The sequence below is a fragment of the Colius striatus genome, chromosome 3, assembly GCF_028858725.1.
Source record: "Colius striatus isolate bColStr4 chromosome 3, bColStr4.1.hap1, whole genome shotgun sequence".
NCBI classification, from domain to species: domain Eukaryota; kingdom Metazoa; phylum Chordata; class Aves; order Coliiformes; family Coliidae; genus Colius; species Colius striatus.
The window spans coordinates 2887056-2899571 of NC_084761.1; the positions used below are offsets into that span (position 1 = coordinate 2887056).

The 12516-nt window shown below is 53.3% G+C and overlaps 2 protein-coding genes across 2 annotated transcripts; both read right to left on the reverse strand.

Annotated features, from left to right (window-relative positions):
• On the reverse strand, positions 1–1437 carry LOC133625231 (hemoglobin subunit alpha-2-like). Its single transcript, XM_061994185.1, has 3 exons — positions 1294–1437; positions 970–1174; positions 1–178 (listed from the first exon to the last, which is right to left on the reverse strand). The coding sequence occupies exons 1-3, from the start codon at positions 1380–1382 to the stop codon at positions 50–52; spliced, it is 423 nt and encodes a 140-aa protein (XP_061850169.1). The 5' UTR covers positions 1383–1437; the 3' UTR covers positions 1–49.
• A 2537-nt stretch (positions 1438–3974) lies between these two features.
• LOC104552098 (hemoglobin subunit pi) lies at positions 3975–6018 on the reverse strand. The gene is made up of 3 exons (XM_010200805.2): positions 5886–6018; positions 4682–4886; positions 3975–4103 (listed from the first exon to the last, which is right to left on the reverse strand). Exons 1-3 carry the CDS (start codon positions 5978–5980, stop codon positions 3975–3977), a joined length of 429 nt encoding a protein of 142 aa, XP_010199107.1. The 5' UTR covers positions 5981–6018.
• Between the last annotated feature and the right edge of the window lie 6498 nt (positions 6019–12516).

Below are 12516 nucleotides of genomic sequence, written 5' to 3' on the forward strand. Positions count from 1 at the left end.
TTGTCAGCAAAAGCATCTTTATTGAAGGCACCGGGGCGCGGGCAGCAGCTCATCTGTACTTCTCAGCCAGCACGGCAGCCACGGCCGACAGGAGCTTGTCGTAGGCAGCGTGCACCTCAGGTTTGTAATCCTTGCCCAGGTGCACAGCCAGCACCACCTGGAAGCATTGTGCCAGCAGCTGCAAGGCAAAATGGGGCTCAGCATCACCACTATGGCCCCTGGCCCCCTGACCCACTCCCCGTTCCCCCTCCCCAGCCTCTATCTCCCTTCCCCAGTCCCCATCCCCTCTCTCCAGTCCCAGCCCCTATCTCCCTTCCCCAGTCCCCATCCCCTCTCTCCAGTCCCAGCCCCTATCTCCCTTCCCCAGTCCCCATCCCCTCTCTCCAGTCTCATCACGTCCCCCTTCCCCAGTTCCCATCCCCCCTCTCCAGTCCCAGCCCCTGTCCCCCTTCCCCTGTCCCCATTCCCCAGTCCCCATCCCCTCTCTCCAGTCCCAGCCCGTTCCCCTTCCCCAGTCCCCATCCCCTCTCTCCAGTCCCAGCCCCTGTTCCCCTTCCCCAGTTCCCATCCCCTCTCTCCAGTCCCAGCCTCTGTCCCCATTCCCCAGTCCCCATCCCCTCTCTCCAGTCCCAGCCCCTGTACCCATTCCCCAGTCCCCATCCCCTCTCTCCAGTCCCAGCCCCTGTCCCCCTTCCCCTGTCCCCATTCCCCAGTCCCCATCCCCTCTCTCCAGTCCCAGCCCCTATCTCCCTTCCCCAGTCCCCATCCCCTCTCTCCAGTCCCAGCCCCTATCTCCCTTCCCCAGTCCCCATCCCCTCTCTCCAGTCCCAGCCCCTGTCCCCCTTCCCCTGTCCCCATTCCCCAGTCCCCATCCCCTCTCTCCAGTCCCAGCCCCTATCTCCCTTCCCCAGTCCCCATCCCCTCTCTCCAGTCCCAGCCTCAGTCCCCCTTCCCCAGTCCCCCTCCTGCCTTGAAGTTGACGGGGTCGACACGCAGGTTGTAGGCATGCAGGTTGCTGAGCTCAGCCAGGGCCTGGCTGAGGTTGCCCATGTTCTTGATGGCTTTGCCCAAGGCATCTACCACCTTCTTGCCGTGGTTGCGGACCTGCTCAGAGCCATGTTGGATATCGAAGTGGGGGAAGTAGGTCTTGGTCTGGGGGTAGGTCATGAACATCCTGCCAGAGAGGGACGGTCAGCACCACCGAGCCTCAGCTTGTCCCCCCGCACCAGCCTCCTGTGAGGCTCCCACCCTCTCCCCCCCCCCACTCATGGGGTCCCCCGTCCCAGGCTGCACCTTTCCAAGGCCTCGGCTCCGGCATCGTCCTTGCCCTTCAGCTTCTCCCAGCTTTGCTGGATGAGGCTCTGGTCTTCAGCAGTCAGCATGGCGGCAGCTGGCAGTGATGGTCAAGTCTCGGTGGCTCTGGCATCCAAGGGGACGCTCTCTTATAGCAGCCGGCACCTCCACCCCAGCCTTATCTTGTCCGTGCTGAGGGGTGGGGGGCGGTTGCCGCACAGTGTGGGGCCCAGGGAGTGGCTGTGGTGCTGCCTCGGGGGGCCCCAACTGCTCAGGGGGCCCTGACCGCCCGGGGGGCCCCGTTGGGGCTGATTGCCCGGCCCTGCTCCCGCACCAGCCCCATGGCCAACAGCAGCCATGCCCACGGCCCGTGGGTGCCACAGCCTTGGCCTCCCTGTCCTGCACATCCTCAAGTGCCCCATCAGGATCCTTCGTTCTCCTCATGTCCTCCATGGCTCCATAGGTGTCAGAGTGGGTCCCACACACGGCCCTGGGGCCTCGTGTCCTCCAGTTTCTGGCACATCCAGCCCCTCTCTGTCCAAAGAGTCCCTCGGCTTCTGAGCAGGAGCCATGGACAAGCCTTCATGGTTAGTGCTGGGGTTCTGCCATGAGAAACACCATCTCTGCAGTAGCCTGGGGAAACCTGTGCAGGAAAGAACCTCCTTTTTGGGTGCATGATCTACCCAAAGACCACCCTGTGATGTTTGTCAGGCCTGGACTTGTTCCCTTCCTTCCCCACAGTGTGCAGCCCTGCCTCTCCTTGTAAACACCAGGACGTCCCTCAGGGCATATGGAGGATGGGATGATGCTTTGTTCTGTGGTGCACAGGGCCAGGACAAAGGGTGATGGACATCAACTGGGACACAAATAGTTCCCCTGGCACAGGAGGAGAAACTGGTTTGGTGCTGAGGTGAGGGAGCCCTGGCCCAGGCTGCCCAGGGAGGGTGTGGAGGCTCCTTCTCAGGAGGTTTCCAACCCCAGCTGGACACGTTCCTGTGCCCCTGAGCCAGGGGAAGCTGCTGGAGCAGGGGCTGGGGCTGCAGCAGCTCTGCAGGGCCCTTCCAGCCCCCATCATGCTGGGACTGTGTGGTTCAATGATTCTATGTTATGGTGGTTGGTGACTGTCACATCCTTTGCTCAGCCTCTGTACAAAGTCACTGCTACAGATTTGGGGTTAGGGACACACCAGATGCTGACCCACCATCTGAGTTGTGGTCTGGAATGTTCAGGTTACCTGAGACCCACAAATGTAGACTGTTTTAAAAATTGCCGTGGCATTGGGTGACATCTACAGCAATTTGATGGCTTCAGAGTTTCTGTCCCATCTCTCTCTCCCATGTCCAAGCAACAGACCCTACATTTTGTAAATGAGGCCCACAGCTCACGGTGCCTGTTCAGGTTGTCAGTCACAGTGTGCCTGTCTGGGACAGACACAGGCAGTGAATGTAACCAGATAAATCATTTTCCTCACAGCAGCTCACATGGTGCTGTGCTTTAGGTTTTTTGGCCAAACCAGCCCTGATGACACACTGATGTTCTGGCTTTTGCCAAGCAGCATTTGCACAGCATCAAGGCAGTCTCTGCTTCTTCCCCCAGGGAAGAGATTCTATGGTGCTGGGAGGGGGCACAACTGGGCAGATGACCCCAACTAACCAAAGAGGTATTTCATACCATATAATGCCATGCTCAGCAATAAAAGGCGAAAGAGGGGGTTTTAGGGAGTTTTAGGAGAGTTACCTATTGTTTTTTGCTCAGGAACTGCCTGAGTATCAGTCTACCCAGAAGAGGTGATGAGTGATTGCCTTTGTATCATCCCATTTTGCTTTGTTCTCTTCCCTCTTCTTCCACTTACCCCTCACTTACTAAACAATTATTTCTTTTTGTTTGTTTGATTTTGACCCCCAATTCTTCTTGCTTTTATTCTTCCTTTCGTCTTCCTCTCATCCTACTGAGGGGAGAGGGGAGAGTGAATAGTGTTTAGCTGCCCACCAGGGTTAACCCACAACAGGCACATCTAGAGGACCCCCTGCCCTCCTCCCAGGACCACTATCAGTTCTTTACTCTTTCCTATTTCTGCTTGCCAAGGAAACCACAGGAATTTGTGGTCCTCCAGATGCCACCAACACTGATCTCCAGTAGCAACTGGTATTCCCAAATTGCAAATGCATGTAAGGTTCCCCATATTAAAATAAGCGATGTCCTGCTGAGGGGATGGTGCTTTTACCAAACCTGTGTAACACATGTGACAGCCCAAGGTGTCCTGAAGCACCTCAGATAATCTGGAGAGGCGCATGAGGAGACAATGCCCAGCACTGGGCTCTGGTCTGTTCTGGGCTTCTACTCAATGTTGTGTGATTCCCACTGAATATGATGGTATTCCCACTGAATGGACACAGCTTAGCACATGATCTAGTACATCAATTTGCACAGCTCAGTATCTTCCCCTCCATATTGTGTAGACATTTCAGAACAACCCTGCCTGAGCAGTAAGGTGTAGGGGGACCATGTGGAGATGAAAGCACAAAGACCATAGCTCACATTTGAATTATTTATTGAGTTTTGCAGATGACTGAGCCCCTGCACAGGGGATATGAGGACTGCATAGGAAGGGGTGAACACCCCAGAGCCTGGCAGCTGGGGTGTGCCGTGGATGTGCATCCCTCACCCTCTGTGATGGGCATTTATCTGTACTTCTCGGTCAGAACAGAGGAGATAGTGGACAGGAATTTGTCCCACGCAGCATGAACTTCTGGGGTGAAGTCACTGGGGTAGCGGGCAGCCACAGAGCAGAGGATACAGTGGGAAAGCAGCTGTAAGAGAAAACAGGAGGAAATCCATCATAATCAGTAATGGATATCAGACCAGGGATCTGCAATGGGCCTTGGTCTCAGTGTGGGGTGACAACTACATGTCCCAACCAGGTAGCACTGCTGCCTGATGCTACGTGTGAAGGAGCAGAGTGGCCTTTGGTACACAGCAAAAGGCACTGCTTGATCCCACCCCCTCTTCCAAATGTCCCTTCCTTCCTCACCACAGGGAAATTCAACAAAGTAGAAATGGTTAGAGTTTACTAAGGCTTCGTTGAAGGCAGGTGATAGAACCTAACACGTGAGGGAGATGCACACATTACAGCAGAGGCAGCAGAAGCTTGAGTCTGTCCAACACAAGCCACGGGAGTACCCTCAGTAGTCCTGTGCTTCAGCAAGGCCAGATCTTTCATTAAAAGAGCTGACCTCAGGTTAAAGATTAGCTGGGGAACAAGCAGCAACATGAGCTGTCGAGGCTGTGCAGTGCAGTCAGGATCAAGCTGCCATTAGGCAAAGTGATCTGTGATCTCTAATTCTGTGATGGCAGTTTGCAACCCTGGAAAGTCTCTGTGTTCACTCACCTTGAAGTTCACTGGGTCCACCCTGAGGATGTAAGCATGCAGCTCACTGAGCCTGGCCAATGCACCTCTAATGTCATCAGCTTGCTTCACGGCTTCCCCGATGGCGTTCATGACCTTGGAGCCATGAGCACGAAGCTGACCTGAGCCTTGGCTGAGATCGAAGTGAGGGAAGTAGGTTTTTGTCTGGGGGTAGCTGGAGAAAAGCCTGGAGGAGAATATGAGAATGAGACTCAGCAGGGAAAATGACATGTAGGAGACAGCAAAGCCTCTGAGCAAGTGCAATGTAAAGCTGCCAGCTACAAAACTGCATTCCTTTCGTGGTTGTAAGAGATTTGAGAGCCTGAAGCTTGCACTGGGAAGCTCCTTCTGCTTTTAAGCCTCTTCTGCAGCATGTGCAGATGGGACAGTGGATTAATCTGCATGCACTGGAGAAGAATGAAATGTTACAAATACTTTTAGGTTTAATGTATTTTTGTTTGTTTGTTTAAAAGCCCCCAAATAACAGCTGCAAGTTGTGACTACGTTTCCTTCTATTCCATTGTAAGGCAGTTTGCAGGACCTTCAAACTAACATGAGCTGAACAAACCAGAATCTATGAGTGGTGCTCGGAGTCCTGGAAGGAGCATCACAATATTTTGTATGAGCCTGTAAATAACACATAAATAACTCTGAATAACACAATGATTTGTGACCAGTTTCCAGACTGTTACCCCTTTTGTGCCAGCTTGCTGCCTTTGTATGAACTCTGAATGACTGTGCTGTACTTGATGCAGGTTTTTATTTATCAACTGGAACAATGAAACATGAGTATTTGGTGAATTTAGTGGACAGCTCTCCTCTTAAGGCCTAGAAATTGAAGAGAAATTGTACAATAAACCACTTCAAACTCATTTGCTAACAGTGATAACCTTATTTCAGGAGACTGAGCATGAATTGCTTTGAATTCCTCACCAGGGCTCCCTGCTATGAATACTTCTGGATTACTGTAATGGGAAATAAACCATTAGAACTGCTTAGAAAACAATGTTCTGCTGTAAGGTTTTGAACCCATCTATTAAGCATTTAGCAGCACAGATATAATCCCAGACAATGACACCCCAAACCACAAAGAGGTCATTCATTAATTCACACCAGTCCCAGCACGTTTTACACGAGGTGCATCCCAAAAGCAAAGCCCTCTTTGGAGGGGTTCTGGGGGACTCACCTCTCCAGTGATTCTGCCCCAATGGCATCAGCTTGGGTAGCCACCTTTGCCCAGATGGACACCACGGCGGCCTTTTCAGCTTGAGTCAGCATCATGGTGCAGGAGGGTGCAGGCTCAGGTTCCTCGCAATGAACGCTCGGAGCAGGTTTGGACTCATGGCCCTGGCAGCCCTGGTTATAAAGAGGAAGGAGAGAGTGGACCTTGGTGCCTGTCCACGCTCATTGGTCACTCCAGAGACCCACCCATGGAGGTGGGAGACTCTTATCTCCCCGTTTCGGCAAGGGTCAGCGCTCTGGCCTCCTCTCTTGTTGGCCTTATCAGTTTCTTGCTTCTTAACATAATGGCCGTGTGGCCCAAAGAAATTGTCTGGACACATATTGATACATGAACAGAGAGATAAGGCTGGATAATTCCAGTGATGGAGTGTTGGGACACATCTTTAAGCTGGGGAGCATATGGACATTAAGCATACTAAGGAGCCTGGAGGAAACAAGTGTGTTTTCTTCACAGATGGGAACACAAGACTGGGCCTCTGATGTAAGGAGATTGGGACATCACTTTCTGTTACATCCAGTGACAGGACAAGGGGTGATGGAAAGAAGCTGCAACACAAAAAGTTCCATTTAAACATAAGGAAAACCTATTTCACTGTCGAGGTGAGGGAGCCCTGGCACAGGCTGCCCAGGGAGGGTGTGGAGGCTCCTTCTCAGGAGGTTTCCAACCCCACCTGGCCACGTTCCAGTGCCCCCTGAGCCAGGGGAACCTGCTTTGGCAAGGAGGTTGGACTGGATGATCTCTAAAGGTCCCTTCCAGCCCCTACCATCCTATGATTCCATGATATTGTACTCTGCCAATATGAGTGGCTGCCACATGGCCCCATATTTCCTATCAAATGATCCCTCAGTAGTGCTAGGGACAGGCTGGGAGATGTGCAGTACAGTTCAGAGAGGGAAACCCCAAGTTTGTGGGAACTGGTGAAGATTCAGCACTGCCAGGGCTTCACTTCACCAGCCTCTTCCAAAGAATTAGACATGCGCTCTTCAATAGATGTTGCCTATAACAGCACCAGTAGTAATGATTGCTATGGATACAGAGAAAGGGAGCTCATGACATTGAGTAAGGTTCTACAGAAAAGCACATGTGTGTGAGAAAACTCAGACTTTTTTTTCATCACTAAAGGCCTCATAGTGCACATCCCTGAATTCTAGCCACGTGATCTTACTGTTCATTATCCCTTGCATTGTGAAATAGCCCTCAGCACCTCAGCACCTCAGCACCTCAGCCAGAGCTGCGTGTTGGCCACTCACAGGAAATCCTGGTCCTGTGATAGATGGCTTCTAGCATCAGGGCACAGCTTGATGGGTGAAGCAAAGGGAAGCACAAGTCTGTCCTCACAGATAAGTGGGCAAAGTGTCAAAGAAATACCCTATTGGAGATGGTTGCTGCCGAACCTCAGGGAGTGAATATCGTGCCAGCACATGAAGCAGAGGTAAATCTCTCTGCCACCCTGATAAACTGCAGCAGCTGTACACATCCCCAGTGAGCACTGGCAGCCATGCATGGCAAGCTGGCTGCTGTGGGCAGGGAGCTCAGACCATGTTCTCTGCACAGAGCCTTGCACACTTGTGCTGAGAAGGTTGATATAGTGAAGCCAGATTCCTCTGCAAAACGTCTCTGCAATTCACAGCAACGCTACTGAGGATGCTTCCCAGGCATGCTCGTCCTGCTGAGAGGAAAGTCCTTCCTTTAGAGAGCTAATGATACTTGGGTCATTCATTGGAGGATGTCCAGCAAATGGTTATCTGTACCAAAGTAGCAATGCCAGTGCAATCACACCACCCAGCATCCCTAAATGTCACACAGGAGTGTGCTGCCAGCTTGGAGCTTCTCTTGGGAACCCAGTGCTACTGGGCAGGGGAACCTGGCTGCTGGCTGAGGTGGGAGCCAGGCTCCCACATGTGCTGTGCTTATGGTGGTGATTTCCTCAGTGTGTTCACATGGGGATAGGTCTCTGTAGGCTTCATAGCCCTTAGGAGTTGATACACTTAGTACAAAGAGACCTAAATCTCCTTGGGGCTATGGCTCTGCCACTGTGTCCCAGAGTCAGGTGGGAAGGAACCAGTGGTGCTAGAGAAGCAGTAGGGATGGGGTCAGGCAGCTGCTGCTCCATCCTATGGTGTCCCCAGGGTTCTGGTGGGTGCAGTGGCACTCACAGAGGGCTCTGGTCCAGTCCTGTGCTCCAAATTTAAGCCTCTCTGCATGTGACCTGTCAGATGAAGCAGGACAAACCTTGGCCTTTCCCAAAGCACTTGATGTTTCTTGGTCAGCGAGCCTGGCTGGGTTTGGTGATATTCTATTATCCTCCCCACTGAGCAGGCCAACACCTCACCTGGCATTTAATTTAAGATTGAGTTCAGTACCACAGCTCTCTCCTCAGCCCTCCTGCCTGCTGCCTGGGTGGCCAGGTAGTTTGCTTCTCTTGATACCTCACTTTAAGAGGGAATACAAGAGGGGATTCACTTGAGACGCAGTGAAAACAATCGCTTTACAGTAAGGGATATTATCAGAGTGCTCTTTGTGTATCCTCCCTTTGATAAATGCCACACAGGTTCACTGAAAACCCAGAGCTAACTCTGCCTGGCTACCCAGATGCAGTGCAGAGCAAGCCACCATTCAAAGGGCCTCTGATGGCACAGGCAGCAGTCTTCAGTCAGGGCACAGGAAAAGGCAGTATTCCATTTATACAGATGAACTGGATGGAGATATCAAGGCAGGCTGTATTCATCACCCCTTGGTACACACGTTTTTTAAACCTTGCAGTCTTCCCACAGAAAAAATTGCTTTGAACACAAAGATGTTGGTGTTAAATACACACTTAGGTGATGTTTTCATCTCCTCCACAAAGTGCAGCCTCTTCATCTTCAGCTCTCTGCAGTGAGAGTGCTTTTAATCAGAGGTCACTCAGGGAATGCATGAGGGAAGTAACTGTGACCCAGAAATACCCAGGGGGAAGAGAGAGACCATCATGATTTCTTTCTATTTTGCTGCCCACTATTTAACCTGAACATTGATCCTCCAGGACTGTGTAGACGTGAGGATCAGTGATACCCACACGGGACAGCTTGTGAGCCCTGAAATCTTGATGGAATTGGAATTTTCTGAGAGTTACTGTTGCACTAGCACAAGAGCCACAGCACCCAAAAGATGTCAGTGGTTTGCCAGCCCAAGACCAGGGCTGCACTGCAAACAGCAATATGCCTGCTGGGGAGAAGAGTGATCAGGCAACAAAGCTGGGGAAGGGGCTGGAGCACAAGGGTGCTGGGGAGGGGCTGGGGCTGAGGGGATGGGGATGTTGAGCCTGGAGAAGAGGAGGCTGAGGGCAACCAGCAGCACTCTGACACTCCCTGACAGGAGGCTGCAGGGAGCTGGGGGTCAGGCTCTGCTCCCCAGGCAGCAATGACAGGACAAGAGGCAATGGGCTGCAGCTGCCCCAGGGGGGGCTGAGGTTGGAGCTGAGGCAGAACTGTTTCCCTGAGAGGGGTGTGAGCCCCTGTGCCAGGCTGCCCAGGGAGCTGGGGGAATGCCCAGCCCTGGAGGGATCCCAAAGGCGTGGAGCTGAGGTGCTGAGGGCTGTGGGTCAGTGCTGGGCTGGGCAGGGTGAGGGCAGGGCTGGGACTGCAGCAGCTCCAAGGGCTTTGCCAAACAAAACGATTCTGTGATCCTCAGCCACGTGCTGCACTGTGATGTGGACAGTGGCAGCTGCTGTTCTTTCAGGACCTCAGCCTAGTTCCTCCATCCCATTGCTCCAGCTGCCCTCAGGGTGGTGAGACACAGAAGTCCTGGCCTGAGCAACACAAGGGTTTGAAGAACATGATCACTAGTCTTCCCCTGTGCAGGGGACCTATAATGAATAGTCCTTTGGGAAACCTCACCACACCTGCCTTTGTCTCTTGCTACTGCTTCTCATCATCATGATTCACAAACCCCCAGCAGAATGTCCACCCTTGTGCAGATGATCAATGTGATGATCACAGATGTGAAATGTCCATATTACCAAAGGTGATTCTTGGTATTAAAGTAGATCTTGCACATTCCTGTTCCAAAAGCAGTTGGCCAGCAACAGGCCTGTGTGCTCATTATAAAAGAGGGGTTATAATTTCTGTCAGTCCTGACTCTAAATCCAGTGGCCAATTAAATGGCATTGCTGAGATTAGGGATAACTTTCCCCATGGGCCTGTATTCTGCACAGGCACAGCCTCTTCCTCAAAGGGAATTCCATGGCAAGTGTGACTGCTCTAGCTGAAAAATTTTGCTTGTGTTAAGTTTTGGAAACCTTAAAAGTGGAATCTAAGTCCTGGCTTTCACTCTTCAGTTTTCTGTCAGCTTGCAACAGTTTGCTTTAACTAAACCACAGCCTCCAAAAGCTGGAAATGACAAACAGGCCTGGAATTTCTTATTTAAGAATGCACAATTGCTCTTTGAAGCAGACATGTTGGGAAGTTTTAATGTAGCTGCCCAGCTCTGGAGCATGAGGAATGCTCTGCTGTGATAATACCATTGCTCTTTAATCACCCTCAGACAACTCTCTCCCCTCAGCAACACCTTCTCGTGCTGCAATTGTTATCACTGGCCTCGTGGAGAATGGCTCTGCAGATTACACCCATGCTGCGGGTGCTCATCTCCCTCTTCAGCTACCCACCTCTGTCCGATGGCCCTGGGGGGAATTGCAGAGCAACATTCAGAGCAGGGATATCTCAGTGTTCAAATGTCTAAATAAAGCAATCAAATACAGAAGAATTTGCACGTAAACCCCAGGACATCCTCTAATAGAATTGCTGATAGTTTCTGATCTCTGTTAAATGCAACATAAGACGAAGGCACCCAGACAGCTGCCAGGGGAAAAACGTTACCGTTACACATCCAGAGGCAAGAGTAAATGTACAGGAGCCACAAGGCAGGTTGTATGAGTGCTGTAGAACACCCCGAGATCACACAGTGAACGTGAGAAATGAGGTGTTGTGAAATGAAGCTTGTGCCTTCCCACGAGCTCAGGGAGCTGAGAGGCCCGAGTCCCACAGCCTGGCTCCTGCGGGCACTCTGTAATGGCTCACCCACGGCAGGGGTGACGAGCCCTCGCTGCTGTCTGCCACCAGCTTTTAGTAAAGTTCTGGAGATGTTGGGACTGAACTGGCTGGAAAGCTACAAAACAACCCACCATACACTGGCTGGGTTATGGGGCTGAGCTGGGGGTGCTGGGGACACTGCTTGAGCTGGGAGGTGCTGGCTGTGGACACTGGAATAAACTGGGAGCACGTGGAACAGGGTTGAGTGGGGTGTGTGTGTGAAGTGCTGGTCTGAACTGGGAGCACTGGTGTGATTGAGGGGAGTGCAGAGGGTGTGCAAGGTGTGCGAGGTCCAGGTCTGAACTGGGAGCACTGGTGTGATTGAGGGGAGTGCAGAGGGTGCGTGAGGTGCTGGTCTGAACTGGGAGCACTGGTGTGATTGAGGGGAGTGCAGAGGGTGTGTGAGGTGCAGGTCTGAACTGGGAGCACTGGTGTGATTGAGGGGAGTGCAGAGGGTGGATGAGGTGCAGGTCTGAACTGGCAGCACTGGTGTGACTGAGGGGAGAGCAGAGGGTGCGTGAGGTGCTGGTCTGAACTGGCAGCACTGGTGTGACTGAGGGGAGTGCAGAGGGTGTGTGAGGTGCTGGTCTGAACTGGGAGCACTGGTGTGATTGAGGGGAGAGCAGAGGGTGCGTGAGGTGCTGGTCTGAACTGGCAGCACTGGTGTGACTGAAGGGACAGCACAAGGTGTGTGAGGTGCTGGTCTGAACTGGGAGCACTGGTGTGACTGAGGGGACAGCACAGGGTGCGTGAGGTGCTGGTCTGAACTGGGAGCACTGGTGTGACTGAGGGGAGAGCAGAGGGTGCGTGAGGTGCTGGTCTGAACTGGGAGCACTGGTGTGACTGAGGGGACAGCACAGGGTGCGTGAGGTGCTGGTCTGAACTGGGAGCACTGGTGTGACTGAGGGGAGAGCAGAGGGTGCGTGAGGTGCAGGTCTGAACTGGCAGCACTGGTGTGACTGAGGGGACAGCACAGGGTGCGTGAGGTGCTGGTCTGAACTGGGAGCACTGGTGTGATTGAGGGGAGAGCAGAGGGTGCGTGAGGTGCTGGTCTGAACTGTAAGCACTGGTGTGACTGAGGGGGGAGCAGAGGGAGCGCGAGGTGCTGAACTGGGAGCACTGGTGTGATTGAGGGGACAGCAGAGGGTGCGTGAGGTGCTGGTCTGAACTGGGAGCACTGGTGTGACTGAGGGGAGAGCAGAGGGTGCGTGAGGTGCTGGTCTGAACTGGGAGCACTGGTGTGACTGAAGGGACAGCACAAGGTGTGCGAGGTGCTGGTATGAACTGGGAGCACAAGGCTACGCTGGGAGCGCGCTGTGGGGGTGCGAGCTGCTGGGCTGCACCGGACTGTGAGGCGCTGGGGGCCGCCGCGCTGTGCCCGCAGCCGGGAAGCCGCGGCTCCAGCCTCGGCCGCGGTCCCTGTCCCTGTCCCCGCCGCGGCAGCTCCGCCCCGCCGGCAGCCGAGGCCGCGGGCCGGGCTCGGGCTCCGGGCGGAAGCGGAAGCCGGA

Bases quoted from the DNA above. Each gene is read 5' to 3' on its own strand.
- LOC133625231 (XM_061994185.1), bottom strand. From the start codon at position 1,382: ATGCTGACTGCTGAAGACCAGAGCCTCATCCAGCAAAGCTGGGAGAAG. The intron at 1,175-1,293 runs GTGCAGCCTGGG...CCTCTCTGGCAG, and splicing joins GGAGCCGAGGCCTTGGAAAG to GATGTTCATGACCTACCCCC. The intron at 179-969 runs GCAGGAGGGGGA...TTTGCCTTGCAG, and splicing joins TCGACCCCGTCAACTTCAAG to CTGCTGGCACAATGCTTCCA.
- LOC104552098 (XM_010200805.2), bottom strand. From the start codon at position 5,980: ATGATGCTGACTCAAGCTGAAAAGGCCGCCGTGGTGTCCATCTGGGCA. The intron at 4,887-5,885 runs GTGAGTCCCCCA...ATTCTCCTCCAG, and splicing joins GGGGCAGAATCACTGGAGAG to GCTTTTCTCCAGCTACCCCC. The intron at 4,104-4,681 runs GTGAGTGAACAC...TTTCTCTTACAG, and splicing joins TGGACCCAGTGAACTTCAAG to CTGCTTTCCCACTGTATCCT.